Source organism: Pyrus communis, chromosome 2 (genome assembly GCF_963583255.1).
Source record: "Pyrus communis chromosome 2, drPyrComm1.1, whole genome shotgun sequence".
NCBI lineage: Eukaryota > Viridiplantae > Streptophyta > Magnoliopsida > Rosales > Rosaceae > Pyrus > Pyrus communis.
The window spans coordinates 11,177,087-11,192,725 of NC_084804.1; the positions used below are offsets into that span (position 1 = coordinate 11,177,087).

General features: G+C 37.2%; 4 protein-coding genes across 6 annotated transcripts; 3 read left to right on the top strand and 1 right to left on the bottom strand.

The window, feature by feature from the left end:
- The first annotated feature begins 52 nt into the window (after positions 1-52).
- Positions 53-3,263, top strand: LOC137726035 (inorganic phosphate transporter 1-4-like). The gene has a single exon (XM_068464892.1). It carries the CDS (start codon positions 1,492-1,494, stop codon positions 3,100-3,102), a length of 1,611 nt encoding a protein of 536 aa, XP_068320993.1. The 5' UTR covers positions 53-1,491; the 3' UTR covers positions 3,103-3,263.
- A 172-nt stretch (positions 3,264-3,435) lies between these two features.
- LOC137726036 (actin-depolymerizing factor-like) lies at positions 3,436-5,324 on the bottom strand. Its single transcript, XM_068464893.1, has 3 exons — positions 5,059-5,324; positions 4,319-4,584; positions 3,436-3,846 (listed from the first exon to the last, which is right to left on the bottom strand). Exons 1-3 carry the CDS (start codon positions 5,089-5,091, stop codon positions 3,696-3,698), a joined length of 450 nt encoding a protein of 149 aa, XP_068320994.1. The 5' UTR covers positions 5,092-5,324; the 3' UTR covers positions 3,436-3,695.
- A 1,124-nt stretch (positions 5,325-6,448) lies between these two features.
- LOC137725851 (uncharacterized) lies at positions 6,449-9,521 on the top strand. Of its 2 annotated transcripts, none has more exons than XM_068464661.1 (7): positions 6,449-6,635; positions 6,743-6,843; positions 7,704-7,804; positions 8,533-8,602; positions 8,826-8,853; positions 8,934-8,991; positions 9,149-9,521. In XM_068464661.1, the coding sequence occupies exons 1-7, from the start codon at positions 6,617-6,619 to the stop codon at positions 9,249-9,251; spliced, it is 480 nt and encodes a 159-aa protein (XP_068320762.1). In that variant the 5' UTR covers positions 6,449-6,616; the 3' UTR covers positions 9,252-9,521. The 2 variants fall into 2 exon arrangements, with proteins under 2 accessions (XP_068320762.1, XP_068320763.1); XM_068464662.1 differs by having other exon boundaries at positions 6,746-6,843.
- Positions 9,522-9,989: 468 nt separating this feature from the next.
- On the top strand, positions 9,990-13,440 carry LOC137725852 (protein root UVB sensitive 2, chloroplastic-like). 2 transcript variants are annotated; one of them, XM_068464663.1, is made up of 9 exons: positions 9,990-10,248; positions 10,337-10,465; positions 11,008-11,096; positions 11,169-11,253; positions 11,561-11,620; positions 11,726-11,819; positions 11,925-12,022; positions 12,210-12,389; positions 12,645-13,440. In XM_068464663.1, exons 1-9 carry the CDS (start codon positions 10,237-10,239, stop codon positions 13,230-13,232), a joined length of 1,335 nt encoding a protein of 444 aa, XP_068320764.1. In that variant the 5' UTR covers positions 9,990-10,236; the 3' UTR covers positions 13,233-13,440. The 2 variants fall into 2 exon arrangements, with proteins under 2 accessions (XP_068320764.1, XP_068320765.1); XM_068464664.1 differs by lacking the exons at positions 9,990-10,248; positions 11,169-11,253 and having other exon boundaries at positions 10,338-10,465; positions 11,580-11,620.
- The last annotated feature ends 2,199 nt before the right edge of the window (positions 13,441-15,639 follow it).

The following is a 15,639-nucleotide window of genomic DNA, read 5'->3' on the forward strand; positions in this document are numbered from 1 at the left end:
GGAGATAAACATATATCATGCACAATCATTCACACTTAAGAACTCCTGCCACTCAGGTTTCGTAGATATTATTTTTCTTTATTTTTTCAAAGGAAATCTCGACAATATGAGGAGAAAATTTAATATTATATTCCTTGTATTTAATAGAAATCTTATATTTGATATGCTCAAAAGGAGTCAAACAGAACGTGTGTCATGCACATTTTTTCTTTTCAACGTGATTGAGGATTCGAACTTGGAATTTTTTTACTTTCCAAAATATATATAGAGGGTGTTCGTACATTCGTACACTCGGCACACTGTTCCATTAATCCATTTATTTCTACCATCATTCTATCATTTCTTTGCTTTTGGTCTCCAAATCAGTGAGAAATTATTGATTACTTTTACCAGAAAATCTCCCCCCCAAATCAGAAATGAATCTTGTAATGAAATCTTTTACGATCCTCCAGCTAGCCAGCATAGCAATTAGGACATATATTCCATCCCCTCAGATTATATGGAATTTAATTCCTTCACCAAAGCATATATTACATACCATTTGTGTCAAAATTTTCAACCTCAAATTTGAAAACTAAATATAGAGATTGGACAACTGTGGAAATACGCGTTCTGGTAATGTATATGGAAACTGTTTTCGGTTTTGGCTACTGCTGGTTACTACTAGAAATTCTCAGACATTTGGAATATACCGCTGAAAGATGTCTTAAGTTTGTTGAACAGAAGGGTCTGCACTGCAGAGAAACAACAGCTAGCTAAAATGGAGGGGAAGAATATACCACTGTAATATTCCGGTTGCTGGGCGACGCACCCTTCCCTTATAAATTCTCATTCCCTGCTTCCCCTAGAGCATAACCTATTACCTACCCCTCTCTCTAGATCTCTCGGAGTCGGAGTTGGAGTCGGAGTTTCTGTCTCTCTCTCTCTAGGTTGAGAGAGAAGATCCAGGTTAGGAAAAAAAACTGCGGCTCTATGCATGCATGTTCTTGTTTCTTCTTGATGAAGCTGCATGTTTTTCATATTTTATTTACCATTGTTAAATTTTTATTAATTAATTATAGGAATTATTTTGGTCCCATCCTATGTATTACAATGCAGTCTTTCAATTACATATGAAGAATTATTTGTCTGGCTATGGAACTGATGCCCGTTCTTTGTTAATCAACAGAGTGTTGATATGTCATCGATAATGTGTCAATATCATTGTCTGTAACAAAACGTACATATATTTTGGTGACGGATTTTCAGCAGTATTGATGCACATCCGTTGTTTACTAAAGAATGAACGTCTTGCACGTATAGTTTCCGGGAACAATTAGTTATATCCTCTTTATGTGAATTTTTCGGACTTATTTTAAGTTTCTTCAAGAAATGTGAAACTCTTGTGTTTTAATCTTCTGTGTTTATATCAATCAAATTCACATCTAAATCATTCTTTATTCATAAATTGTTGTGTAAATGTAATCTTACTGTTTGTGTTCTTGCATATTGATGAACCAGAGAAATAGAGTTTGCAAGAGAGAGATCAAACCAAGCAAAGCTAAATCCATGGCCAAGGAACAACTGCATGTGCTCAGTGCACTTGACACTGCAAAAACACAATGGTACCATTTCACCGCAATTGTAATCGCCGGAATGGGATTCTTCACCGACGCGTACGATCTCTTCTGCATATCCCTCGTCACCAAATTGCTTGGCCGCATATATTACCACGTTGAAGGATCACCAAAACCAGGCACATTGCCTCCAAATGTGTCAGCAGCTGTCAATGGTGTGGCGCTTGTTGGCACATTGGCAGGGCAAGTGGTCTTCGGCTGGCTTGGTGACAAAATGGGGAGAAAAAAAGTGTATGGCATGACACTTATGCTCATGATCATATGCTCCATTGGTTCCGCGCTCTCCTTTGGGCACACCGCAAAGTCTGTAATGACCACGCTTTGTTTCTTCCGGTTCTGGCTAGGGTTCGGCATTGGTGGTGACTACCCTCTTTCCGCCACCATAATGTCTGAATACGCAAATAAAAAGACTCGTGGTGCCTTTGTTGCCGCGGTGTTTGCCATGCAGGGGTTTGGAATTCTAGCAGGAGGGTTGTTTGCAATGCTCATCTCTGCGATTTTCGAGGCCAAATTCAAGGCTCCATCTTATGAAGTTGATCCAGTTGGTTCAACTGTCCCTCAAGCAGACTACCTTTGGAGAATCATTCTAATGGTTGGAGCACTTCCGGCAGCTCTAACCTACTACTCGCGCTCAAAGATGCCAGAAACTGCTCGTTACACAGCGCTTGTTGCGAAAGATGTCAACCAGGCTAATGCTGATATGGGAAAAGTTTTGCAGGTTGACATAGAACCTGAACCCGTCAGGTTGCCTAAGGAAACTGTGAAATCTTTCGGTTTATTCTCTAAGGAGTTTATGCACCGCCATGGACTCCACTTGCTTGGAACCACAAGCACATGGTTCTTGCTTGACATTGCATTTTATAGCCAAAATCTGTTTCAGAAAGACATTTTCAGCGCCATTGGTTGGATTCCTAATGCAAAAACTTTGAATGCCGTTTCAGAGGTTTATAGAATTGCAAGGGCACAAACACTTATCGCCCTATGCAGTACTGTACCCGGATACTGGTTCACTGTAGCCTTCATTGATAAAATCGGAAGATTCACAATCCAAATGATGGGGTTCTTCTTCATGACAGTGTTCATGTTTGTATTGGCATTTCTCTACGATTATTGGACACATCACTTGATAGGGTTTGTGGTATTCTACTCACTTACTTTCTTCTTTGCAAATTTCGGACCTAATGCTACTACATTTGTGGTGCCAGCTGAAATTTTCCCGGCTAGGCTGCGGTCTACTTGCCATGGCATATCTGCCGCAGCCGGAAAGTTAGGGGCAATGGTGGGTGCATTCGGATTCTTGTTCTTGGCGCAACCGCAGGACAAGGCTAAAGCAGAAGCAGGGTTTCCTGCTGGTATAGGGGTCAAGAACTCACTTATTATGTTGGGTGTGATCAACTTTTTGGGTTTATTATTTACGTTCTTTGTACCTGAATCAAAAGGAAAATCTTTGGAGGAACTGTCTGGCGAAAGCAACGAACACAACTAAGGAAGTAAGAGATCGAAAGCAGCCCTAGATCACATAGACAAGAAGGGAGTTTCAATTGTTCATCACTTCATCTACAAATGGAGCAATTTTTTTAGGATAAGTTTTCATTTTTCTCTGTTTCGGTCTTCATATCATTATGTATTACATTAAAGTAGAAACCGCATAGCCTTCTCTGTATTTTTGTTGTTGTTTGTCCCTTGTATTAAAGTTCATGGTTGATCTTCGCTTATCTTTCCGTCTACATTGACTATTAAGCATATATTTCGGGTTATGAATTTGTTCAAGACCAAAAGATCAATGACTGGTTTTGCATTTCTTGCTCCGCAAACATAAATCCATAAGAAACCAAAAGCATAGAGCAACAATTTTCGGGTTTACATCACCTAAAGGTAATTAAAGTTTGAAGCAAGAAGATAACATCAAACCATACTTTTCGTACCAGCTAACTGACCTGCCGGTTTATTCGAGGAACAGTAATGCAGTTTTGTGCTGGTAACGGGTTCTATACATAGTGAAGCCAGAGGAACAAACTTGCAGAACCCTATAGACTTTGATTGACTGAGGAACATGTGTTTTAGTACTGCAGAGACGGTTCAATGGGCGCGGTCTTTGAGCACCTCAAGATCCATCTCTGTTGGGTCAGTAGCCTGAATCTCGTAGTGGATACCGTCCAGCTCCCTCCTAAACCTGTCTTTACATGTGGCATAGAGCATCTTCGCACGGATTCGAGAGGTTGAAGGGGACCTGAGCATTAGTATGTAAATAATCATGAATTAGCACAAGATAGAACAGGTATTTGGATTTCCAAGCTCACACAAGTTCCGGTTTTTTAGGAATAAAACTTGCATCAATAGAATTAGGCACCACTGATTTTATATGAAAGGATCATCACTGGATACGAAATCAAGGGTGCAAATGCAAATTTTTGGATGGCTTGTTTAAAAAAAATATGGGTTTGCAAATAACTGCAGGTTTTTGAAATATTGCAACTTCGGAATTGGGATTAGAATTTGTGATATTGTTCGTCCATTATACTAGACTACTCTAAGCTATGGGGAGTGGGATTCCGAACTTGGGTGCAAGGAAGAAACACAATGCTCTGGCCAACTAGCATAATCTGCGTCTGGATTTGAGAATGATCTTTTAACAGGACTATTAGTGACTCCATAGTCTATACATAAATCATAAGGTGAAGAGATTAAAGGCAAAAACTAACCATGCGATGAAGAAGATCTTGCTCTTTTGACAGTTATCAGAAGTTACGAAATCGAAGTCATATACGGCATATCGACAATCATTATCAGGCAAAGCTGCCACAAAATCATCATAGCTCTCCGCCGGACCGCCAATTTTTTCAACTACAACCTCCCTCTTCTTCTCATCAACCTTGAATATCACATAGCGGTGGACCTTCTTCCTCTGAAGCTCCATGAAAGTGTTCTTGCTCTCATCAGAAACCCCCATGGCACATGAAGCATTTGGCTGGAAAACACAAAAAAAAAAAAAAAAAAAAAAAAAAAAAAAGAAAAAAGAAAAAAAGAAAACCAATTCTGTTATATAATTTAACCAAATACTAAGGAAAGCTTAGTAACTATTTTGCCTAGACATCTATCCTCTGTTTCGTCACTGAGAAGTTCAGGACTATGAAGGATCACACAATGATACTCCAAACTACTCAAATTTATAAGGAGGGATACTGAATACGGTGCAGGAACACCGCGCTGATTAACTAGCTTAACTCACGTCTGCAGAAAGTTCCTTGAGAACCAACCAACTAGATAGATTAATGAATTGGGTTCATCCAAAGCTACATCAAACTGAATTATCTTTACAGAAACATGGGATTTGACACAAAATCTTGAGCTCTTGAATAAAATCAAGACGCTAAACAAAAACCGACAATTAAACGAAACCAACGAAGCTTCAAAAACCAACATAGAAAGAGAGAGAGAGTACCCGACTGAGCCCTCTGAAAGACATTGCAGCCATGAAAATCTCAAGTTCAAAGAGAAAGTTTGATCAAGAACAAGAACGAACAGATTATTCGGAGAAGGCTAGCAGCTAAAGAGATATTTGAACAAATGAGGCATGCAGAAGAAAAGATAAGCAAATGGGAAATCTGAAACGAATCGAACTGTACCAGTCAAAACAACGAAAAAGAAAATCAACTTAATAAACTACATACTATTCTCTTCCTTTTTTCTGCGGTCTAGAAAAAGAACAAGGAAATGGTAAGAAAAATAGAAAGGTAGAAAGATACGTACCCTTTTGCTGTGAGGTTACGTACACATGGTGATGGTGCTGCGTAGGACTAACGCTTTGCTTGCAAGCAAATTGCCGACGTTGAATTTGGGACCCAGAGATTCAGGGAGGGACCGCCCTCCACCACCGTCCACGCTGCATATACATCGTTATCCACTCGCCATGTACAGGAGACCGACTCTACCTTTTGTTACTGCCAAGACAAATCTATTATTATGCAACTTATGATCGATCTTTCGTTTGAATTGAAGTACGAAAAATATGAGTTAGTTCAGTTGGTTAAAAGATGTTTTTTTATTATTGATGAGAAACAAAAACTTACATTTACATCGGAAATTAATTTCATATTGACGGTTTGCAATCAGCTTCAACTAGTGCTATTATGGCGTTTATGTTGCATTCTTCTCCTTGTATTCGAATTTGATCTCTCCCTTCTAATAACTACAAATTAGAGTAATTTAGATAACTACCTTATCCAAAAAATCATAAATTAGAGTAATTTAAATAATTATTTGATTCAAAAAATAGACTGCAACAGAAAGTATGTATGAAAAACTACCAAGTGTTGCTTGAAGGGCGTGATTTTTTGGCACAGAAATAAAACTTCGGATTGCATTTGCTAGGAAAACTTATGAGTGTTTACTCATGATTTTGTTTCGTGAAGTTGTACAATAATGATTATAAAACCTATTTTTATAGCATTCATGCCATACCATAAGCTTCTTATAATTCATTGAGGATCATCAAGAGATGTCATGACTGACATAACTTTGATTTTTATTTTTATGTTTTTAGCCGGCTAGTATTTCTATTCATGTCCACGTAGGATCCAGCTCTTTGATGCCAAAAAATGATTAAAGAAAAAAAAAAGTAACTCTATTTTGACTATGTTCTTATTGCACTGTATTTCTATATTAAAATTAGTATTGACGCTCTAAATATTTAAGAAAAAAATATATAATTAAAATTTTGAAGTATAATAATTGCCCCTTTATATGCAATAGCACCTTTCAAAAAAGTAAAAACCCATAAAATTTGTGTACATGTGTGGTTCCCAAATAGTATTTTACTTAAGTGTGAAAAGGTCACGTGATTGTCACGAGCTCTCCACCAACAAAGAGCCGGAGCAACCGCAACCCAAACCCGAAACATCGACTCCTTTCCTGGATCGAAAATTTTTGTGCCCTAAAAATTTGGGGTTTTTTGGGTTTTGCGAAATTTGGTTCCTGGGCAGCTGCGAAACGATTCCCTGATGAAAATGGATTCAGAAGGTATGCGTCGGGATTTTCTTCTTCCAAAAAATAATTGAAAAAAATTGATCTTTAATTTTTATCAATGAAAATTTTGATTTCTTTTTATTTTTGTGTGAAATTTTTAGCAGCGCAAAAAGCGTCGAGCAATAATCCGTCGGTAATGCTCGCTTCTCTTCTGAGCAGGAGAGCCAAGCTTCAAGATGAACTCCGAGGGATTGAAAAACAGGTTCAAATATTTATTTATTTATTTCTTAAATAATTTAATTTAATTTTTATTATTCTTTTATTCAGGGTTGGTGAATGAGTTTTTTTGGCTTTTGGGTTAATTAGTTAGAGGTCATTTTTGGGGATATAGCTGAAATGGAAGACCTTTTTCTTTTGTGCTTTTTTTTTTTTTTTTTTTTTTTTGTGTTACACAAATGATTTTAATTGGTCTTGTATAGAAAATCAGAAATGTGTGTCAGTATGGTTTAAGAACTAAGCTTTTTCTTTATCGTGTTATAAATCATAATGGAGAAAAACTTACATGAAACGGGTGTGTAACCCTTTTTTGTGTCTATCTCCCTTATCACGTGACATGTAACTGTAGGTTAGCCTGTGGCAGGTAAGCATTTCTCGTCCTAATGATGCTTCTATGGAAATTTGGCTGTAATTTTGTTATTTCTCTTTCTGGTTCGGTCCACAGTTTAGAACCAAAATGCAGCAGAAGCTGTGGATGGAAATGTATGCAAATTAGTGAAGAAAAAATTAATTGGTTTTGTATAGTATGTTTAAAGAATAAAGCCCTTTTCTGTGTCGTGTCTTAATGGAGCAAAACTTACATGAAATGAGTGTATGATCACATGATGAGAGAGATAGAGAGAGAGTGTATACGCCTGTGATAGGTAAGTTTTTCTTGGTTATGTTGCCACGGGATTTTTTATTGTAATTTTTTTCTTTCTCCTTTTGGTTTGGTCCACAGTTTAGAATCGAAATGCAGCACAAGCTATGGATGGAAAAGTTCTTTTTTATGTCTTGTTGTTGTGGCAGCTGAGCTGCGTATTTGATGCGTCCCTTTACTGGAACTAATGTTTTCTTACAATGCAGGTCTATGATTTGGAGACTAGTTATCTGCAGGATCCAACTCAATGTGGAAATGTATTAAAAGGTTTTGAAGGGTTTCTATCATCATCCAAGAACACTAACCTGTAAGAACTAGCTAATATATCATTTCCTTTGGCTTCACTTTTTTTCTTTTTACTCTTATGTAGGGTTATCCTCCTTAGTTAACTCTTGTCTATGGGGCTTTTGTGTTTGCGTGATAATCTAAAGCAATCTACTTTATTTCCCATGAAGAACTGGTTCTTTTGTACTGTGGCTACTTATTCATGATCGAATACTCTGATTACTCAATTTCTCTCTGGTTCTCTTCCTTTCTGATCTAACCTGTTGAGTTATTCCTCCAAGTGATCTTTTTCTTGCTAGCAGGGTTCTTTCACTGACCACTTTTGCAGCTAAAACCGTTAGTATTAGCTCATCTAGTGATCGCCATTATCTATAGACAAAAACTCACAAAATGACCTTTGGTTTCGCATATTGAGTTTATATTCATGGAATGATTATCTCTGCATATGATATTAGGAGCTTTTGGATAGATTATATTCTTGAATTATAACTCGGGCAAGCCTACTTTATGTCAGAGACATGATTTAGCTGGGAGATGATTGGCCGTTACTCATTGCTCTGATGGCATCTGAATTGAATGTTCATACAGCACATTTCCCCTAAATAATCTATATATCCGGTTATGGCACATGCGAGTTATATTAAATCAAGCGTGCAGCACTGATGTTTTCTGCATTATTGCACAAAGTTTTCATGTTTGGATCTAGGATACGTATTAATGGATGGAATTCTTCAAACCTTTTGACTGCAGCTTGAAGCGGTCTAGGAAATTTCAGCCTGAAGATAGGATGTTTTCATTATCTTCTGTGACATCACCAGCAGTAAGTATTCTAAACATTTAAAGTCCCGTTATGGTGGCTGTAACTGTCCTCTTCATCTTTTGTTGTTGTAATTTAATGTCATCTCCGCATTATCAGTACATTCATGCAAGTGAATGTGGACCTAAAATTTCAAACCACAATTGACTGTGTATGGATTGACGTTGATAAATAATTGTTTGAAACATGTAAACCAATGTTCATAGTTTCTCTTCTGTCTTCTCAGGCTGAAGAACTTGCGGCTGCACGAGATGGTAAAGTTTATATTGGCAAATACGCAACAACAGTCTCTGCAATTTTTATTCATTGATTTGTCCCTTTGTGTTTATTGTAGATGGGAGATCAGACTTTGGTCCAGGTCGGTCCAAAGGCGGCATATATGGGAATGGGCAGTAAGTACTCCACTATTTCTCTACGTGTTAAGTGGCATGTTAAAAGTTCTACTCAAGCTTTACCAAAGCTGGAAACAGATTTTATCAATTGTCACCATTTATCTTTGAGGCTCTATCTCCTGGCATCACTGTCTGAAATATATAATTTATGTCACAGAGGAAAGCCAAAGAAGGGAAGACCTGCACCAAGGGACGCGAAAAGAATCAGACCTTCAAGCGAACAAGATTACGACTATGAAGATGATGCTGAGATGTCATAGTGAATGGGGAACTTATGGTTTACCTTTCCATATGACTCTACGCGAGCAAGAGCTGGGACCGAGCGCTTTCGTTTGAGAAATCTTTTGATTGTCGAAAGCCATGCCTCTCAGGCAAGCAAACCCCCGTTTTCACTTGTGTAATTAATCTTATCTCAGGCTGTAAGTATTACACCCGAGTCCTGATAGTATTTAAGATTTTGGTTATTTCTGCATAGATCTTGTTACTTGAACAAATGTGAAACTTCAAATAGGAAGAATATTTCATGAGAAGTATAGTTTTCAATCTTGCAACATTGTTTTGATTTGTTTTCCATCTCACAAGGTTGCATCGTGCCATCAAGTATTTACTTGAGAAATTGCGTTGCTGTCAATTTCGTTGTCAAAAATATTGGACATGAGAAAGTGATAACAACTGACTTGCAGCTCAAATGGTTAAGATACGAGAGGATTTTGATTCATTAAGCAAAGATTCGGCTAAGTGCATTTGTAAATGCTCGTTTCCACATAAAATCAATCGTGGTGAAATATGTTTGGCTTCTTACCATTAATGTGTTTTCTCGTTACTTGCAAATGACAAACTAACAACCGAATGAAATAATTTGATAAAATAACTAAAAGAAGATGAGCAAACAAACGTACATTCAACTGGACATCAAGATGGCATTGGTAACTAAAATCAATCACACAATGATAACAGTATTATCAAGTTAAAACACGTGGTGACACAAGATAAACTTGAGTATTGGAATGCATCCACCTGGACGTCCTTTTAGCTTGTGGGACTCAAATTGTCCATTACATTGCCCGACGTCGTTCCATATACCTCTTGGACTGAAGAATCCAACAAATACGACACCGTTTAGCTGGCGCCGCATGATCGTTGAATACTATTTCCAGGAGGTTTGGCACCCCCCCCGATTCCGCCGCCGAAATCTTATCGCCCTTGTGCCCCGTTACCGATTTCACTCCTCCTCTTCCCCCTCCCATGAACTTGCTGGTATGTCCCTACACTTATAGATACACCTATACATACACATGTACATATATGTTTTTATCATACATTGTTTTCATTCGTGATTCGATAGGAGAAGATAAAGATGCAGAAGAAGGAGCCAGATAAAGCTCCAGCCCCTCCTGAGGTGCCGGCGTACTGGATTGAAACTTCCGAGTTGGTCTCCTACCGTTGCGAGTTTGACCCCACGGGTCAACTTTCTGTAAGTTCTTCATCTTCTTCCCCATGTTTAAATTGCGTGTTCACTTCTGGGTTCTGCTGGGTAAGCGGTAGTTTTAGCTGCCGATGCACCCTTGACTGAAATTACAATTTGGGTCTGATTTGAGGTATGGGTTCTTGTTAATTTGGTGAAAAGTTGGGGACTTTGTTGTCAAATGGCAATGCAAGTCGGTCACTGAGTGTTGGGTTGCTGGGTTTGATTTTAGTGTAAATGGGCAGAGAGAGAGAGAGAGACAGAGCGGTTTTGAAATAAACTTAGTGTGGAAATCAAAGAAGGGGATTTGAAATGCTTAATTGTACACTAAGGTGTAGTTTTTTCTTTTCAACAATGTCTTAGAATTTTGGCCAAAATACGATGCATAGCCATTGTAAAAATGGGAATTGGGGACCGGGTGGGAATTCGGGTTTTGGGAAATGGAAAGAGGATTAATTGAAGTAGCTGTGTTCCTGTGTGTTTTTTGCGTGGTGGGTTGATTTTGTTCTTGCTTTAGTTGAACTACTTTAACTGCATTGAGTTTTCTGCAGGTGAAGATTCTTGATGACTCGAGGCCAGTATTCCGTAAGGTCGCTGACTCGTTTGTCAATAAATTTTTTCCCTCGGGATATCCATATAGGTAAGTATTGGTTTATTCCTTTTGAGAGCCCATAAATTGGTTCAATTACTCATGTACCTTTTACTCGTGAAGTGTAAATGAAGGATATCTCAGATACACACAATTCCGGGCACTGCAGCACTTAACCAGTGCAGCCCTTTCAGTGCTTTCAACTCAGGTCTTTTTTTCTGATACCTTCAGTGTATTTAAAATCAATATTTATATTTCTTGCATGGAAATACCCTATGATTTCTGGTCAATATTGCACCTTGGATCTTTTATATGTTGCTTTTTGTGCTTACATTTGTACGTATGCTTATATGGTATATACTATGTATTTATTTGCTACAATTCTTGAGTGACGATTCATCATATAAGCTACAGATGTTCTTATTCTCTGTCTTCCCCACACCCCACCCTAAAATAAGAAATCTTAATGACAACTGAAATTTGGGCCATGGGCTGCACTCTCACTTCCTTTACAGTCACTCCTATTTGCTGCAGGCTTGCGACCAACCCCTGCACAGGCAACTGTTGTAAGCTGGGTAAGTTCTCAATTTTTTAAGAGTATAAGATCACTTGCAACTAAATCATGACTCGGATCGCTTCCATTTTCAGATATCTTCAAATTCCATATTGTTGACATGCAGGTTCTAAAGGATGGGATGCAGCACATGGGAAAGCTTATATGTAGCAATCTGGGCGCAAGAATGGATTCCGAGCCTAAACGTTGGAGAATTTTGGGTCTGTTTGGGAGCTTTAATTCTTATCTAACTATATGTTTTTGGTGGGAAGTGATTTTAATGCTTTTAGAAGATTTTTAATTAGATTAAGCTTTCCGCCTTGCAGCTGATGTGCTCTATGACTTTGGCACTGGCATGGAAATTCTTTCTCCTTTGTGTCCGCAGCTTTTTCTTCAAGTCGCAGGTTTAGGCAATTTTGCAAAGGTATAGTTTTCATAGAGATGCATACATGTGTATATTAATTTCTTTTCTCAAACCTCCTTGTCGTTGAAATTTATTTTACTGTCTTTGTATTTAGTACCATGTCAGTGTAAAGTTTGAGTCCCTTCTCCAATCCTAAAATATAATTTTATAGATTGTTCTTTAAGATTTTTACCTTTGAAGTTAACAGGGGATGGCAGTTGTTGCAGCGAGAGCAACAAGATTACCAATTTATTCGGCCTTTGCAAAAGAGGGCAATCTTAGTGATCTGTTTGCCAAAGGGGAGGCAATCTCAACTGTGTTCAATGTCATTGGAATAGGAGCAGGGATCCAATTAGCATCTACTGTCTGCTCGTCCATGCAAGGAAAGGTAGTGGATATAATTCACTGTGTAACTCTCAATTTTTACCACTCAGCCTCATCATTTAATTCTATTGTGTTCGTAATTGCACCAAAAACCCATTTTCAAACTCGGAGTTAAAAACAGGTATGCATCACTCGTGTGTTATGACAGCAGTGAATATTGCGTTATGTGTGTTATTCTGAATTTGTTTCGTACGGTAGTTGTGAATTTCTAATTTCCTTTTGAAGGAAATAGATTCTAATGATCTTTAACTTGTTGCAGATAGTTGTTGGGCCTCTTCTTTCAATGGTGCATGTATACTGTGTTATTGAAGAAATGCGGGCAACTCCTATCAACACATTGAATCCACAGAGGACTGCAATGATTGTGGCTGATTTTCTTAAGACAGGAAAAGTATCAAGCCCGGCTGACCTGAGGTATCGGGAAGACCTCCTATTCCCGGGGCGACTCATAAAGGATGCCGGAAATGTGAGAGTGGGACGGTCTTTCCACGAGGTCATTAAGCCTTCAAAACTTGGTGAATTGAAAGAAATATTCCCCGAAGAAAAGTTTCTTTTAAATCGTGGAAACAAAGGGGTTGATATGATATTGGAGCAAAATGCTACCGGTGAAGACGCATTGAGAGGGTGGCTTGTTGCTGGATACGCTGCAGATATAGAGAAGTCTTTTCATGTGCCGAGTTCGAGCGCACTGGATGAGGCTTACGAGAAGATGAATGACGTATTTGGTCCATTTGTATCGGAACTGCAGGCCAATGGGTGGCATACCGATCGATTTCTCGATGGAACAGGAAGCCGTTTTGCGTGGGGGTCGAATGTAGCTACAGATAGTAATTCTTCTAGATATTGAAATTCTTTGGTACGGATAGGATCGGAAAAAGCAGGTACTTTGTGACAAAATGTTTATGGAAGTAGCGAACTTCAGTTGTATTGAGGATCATCGTATTAGGTTTTTGCCTATTTACCTCTGTACCTTACAGTCACTTTGCTCCCTAAACTTTTATTCAGGCCACTTTTCTTATGTTCAAACACATTCCTCCAAAAAAAAAAACAGTTTGATGACCTACATGTTTTATGACTCGATTGATAATCATTTTGATATTAGTTTTTATCTTACGTGCTTGAGATTTAAAGAAAACTACACAAGGTAAAGATGGATGAAAAAGAGTGGATCGGAAGAATGATGGTATGATAGATGTAAAAATGTATAAAAAAATGGTATACATAATGAAAACTAAAATTAAAACACCGAAATTTATTTCAAGTTGTTTTCACTTTTAAGATTTTGTTTTCAGTTTCCTCTTTGTAAGGATTCTGGGGATTTTTCAATCACATTTGTTTATCGTATATTGTGCAATCAGAAATCATTGTAAATTTTTTTTATTTGAAATTGAATATAAACAGTACCTAACAAAAACTGGTCACACGATGTACAATGAACAGATGTGATTTGAGGATGTTCAGAATCCTCACAAAGAGAATCCAACGAGAATCCTCTCTCTTCGTTCTCTCCTCTCATCGCCCTTCAACATCCATCATCTCCTATACATTTTTCTCATATCTCAAATACAAAAAGTGAAGGGGGAAAAAAATAGTTATCTAACATACTCTAAATATGAGGAAAGATAGTTGAAGGGAAAACCGACCATATATAATAAGTTCAAAGGAAGAAATTAGTGACAAGAAAATCTTTTTGACGGATTTAGTAAAGAGAAGTGTTATTTGAATCCATATAACATTTTTCTACACTCAACTTACTTTCTACACTCATATTATTTTTAATTAAAGAATTAATATCTCTTTGAATCCAAATTTACTATCTAAACCCTCACAACTCCATTTCAAAATGTAAATTTATCTTTACACCAATTTAGAAAATAAATCCCAAATTGAATAATTTGGTGAAGTTTCTACTTGTTTATGGGAATGAAAGCTTTATGAGGTTTGATTTTGTGAACATGTTGAATAATTTGATGAAGTTTCTACTTGTTTATGAATCTTCCATATTCTTGGGTCTCGTATAACTTTATCGCCTATACTGCGAACTGTATGTGTAATCCTTTTGATTAGCATCCTCTATCACACTAGTAGAAACAATAGGGACATTGGAAATGATGGGCATCAAATAATCCCTTGGATTAGTATTTCGTTAACTCGTTGTAGCTCTTCTTACTATGCACCCCAAATTGAGAGCAACTGGGTTGTTTTACGAAAAATTAATAGGTAAATGCAGACGTTCATACACAATTGAAACTAACATTTTTAAGTCGAAAACTACATATGCATACTTCCCAAACAAATACTAAACAATATCAAGAAATTATGCAATCCAAAATTGTAGTAGCTACTTTCAATACAAGGCTGAAGAAACTCTCCAATTTTAGTAGGCTCATCGAATCGAATTATCGTGTTAAGGGCACCATTAGATTCCAAAGGTTTTTAAGGTCCATGAATTCTGCCAATAAAAAAACATAAATTGCAAATCACAACACTTTAGGTGAAGCAAATAAAAAAAATCCAGCACTATGTTCTCCTACTCAGAAATGTAGAAAGTAGAAAGAAAAAAAAAATAAAACTTTTAACCCCAACCTAATTAGCTATCAATTAGGGTTGTGAATGAGATCCATAGCTCTGCTACTAAGAAGAACAAATAATGGCAAGAGAAGCTCCCGATTGTTGTTCTCAAAGATGAAGAAATCATGTACTCCAAAGCTAATTCGGCGCCGATTCAATTAGGGAACAACTTCCAAAATTATTCAGTGTGGGTTTATTGATAAATTTTATTTTATTGTTAATTTTATTTTGTACTTAATGGTAATTATGCAATAGGTTAAAAAAGGTAATTCACATTTAAATTTTAAGTTGAGGGTAAAAAGAGATTGTACGGGTTCAGATAAAATTTCTCTTTAGAAAACTACTAGCTTGCCACACATACGCGCGTGGCAATTGGTAGTTTTAATTTTTTTTATTTGAAAAAAAAAATAATAATAATAATAACACATTTAAAAATTAAGAATAAAGTTAGTTACGGAAATGGTTTTTTTTTTTTTGTGAATTTCTTATTTTATTTGAAAATTTAATGAGAGAGGCTAATTTTGGGATTATGAATATTTCACCATATTTTCTCTCTCCCTTCACATATACTAGCAATTGCCTACACACTTTGTGTGTATGAACACATTTTTTTTAGAAAATGAGAAGGGGAGAGAGGGAGAGAGTGAACGTGGGGGAGTGGAATGTTTTTATTTTTGATTTTT

Bases quoted from the DNA above. Each gene is read 5' to 3' on its own strand.
- LOC137726035 (XM_068464892.1), top strand. From the start codon at position 1,492: ATGAACCAGAGAAATAGAGTTTGCAAGAGAGAGATCAAACCAAGCAAA.
- LOC137726036 (XM_068464893.1), bottom strand. From the start codon at position 5,091: ATGGCTGCAATGTCTTTCAGAGGGCTCAGTCGG. The intron at 4,585-5,058 runs GTACTCTCTCTC...TGTGTTTTCCAG, and splicing joins CTTTCAGAGGGCTCAGTCGG to CCAAATGCTTCATGTGCCAT. The intron at 3,847-4,318 runs GTTAGTTTTTGC...ACTAATGCTCAG, and splicing joins AAGATCTTCTTCATCGCATG to GTCCCCTTCAACCTCTCGAA.
- LOC137725851 (XM_068464661.1), top strand. The intron at 8,854-8,933 runs GTAAAGTTTATA...TGTTTATTGTAG, and splicing joins ACTTGCGGCTGCACGAGATG to ATGGGAGATCAGACTTTGGT. The intron at 8,992-9,148 runs GTAAGTACTCCA...TTTATGTCACAG, and splicing joins GGCATATATGGGAATGGGCA to AGGAAAGCCAAAGAAGGGAA.
- LOC137725852 (XM_068464663.1), top strand. The intron at 10,466-11,007 runs GTAAGTTCTTCA...AGTTTTCTGCAG, and splicing joins ACCCCACGGGTCAACTTTCT to GTGAAGATTCTTGATGACTC. The intron at 12,390-12,644 runs GTAGTGGATATA...AACTTGTTGCAG, and splicing joins GCTCGTCCATGCAAGGAAAG to ATAGTTGTTGGGCCTCTTCT.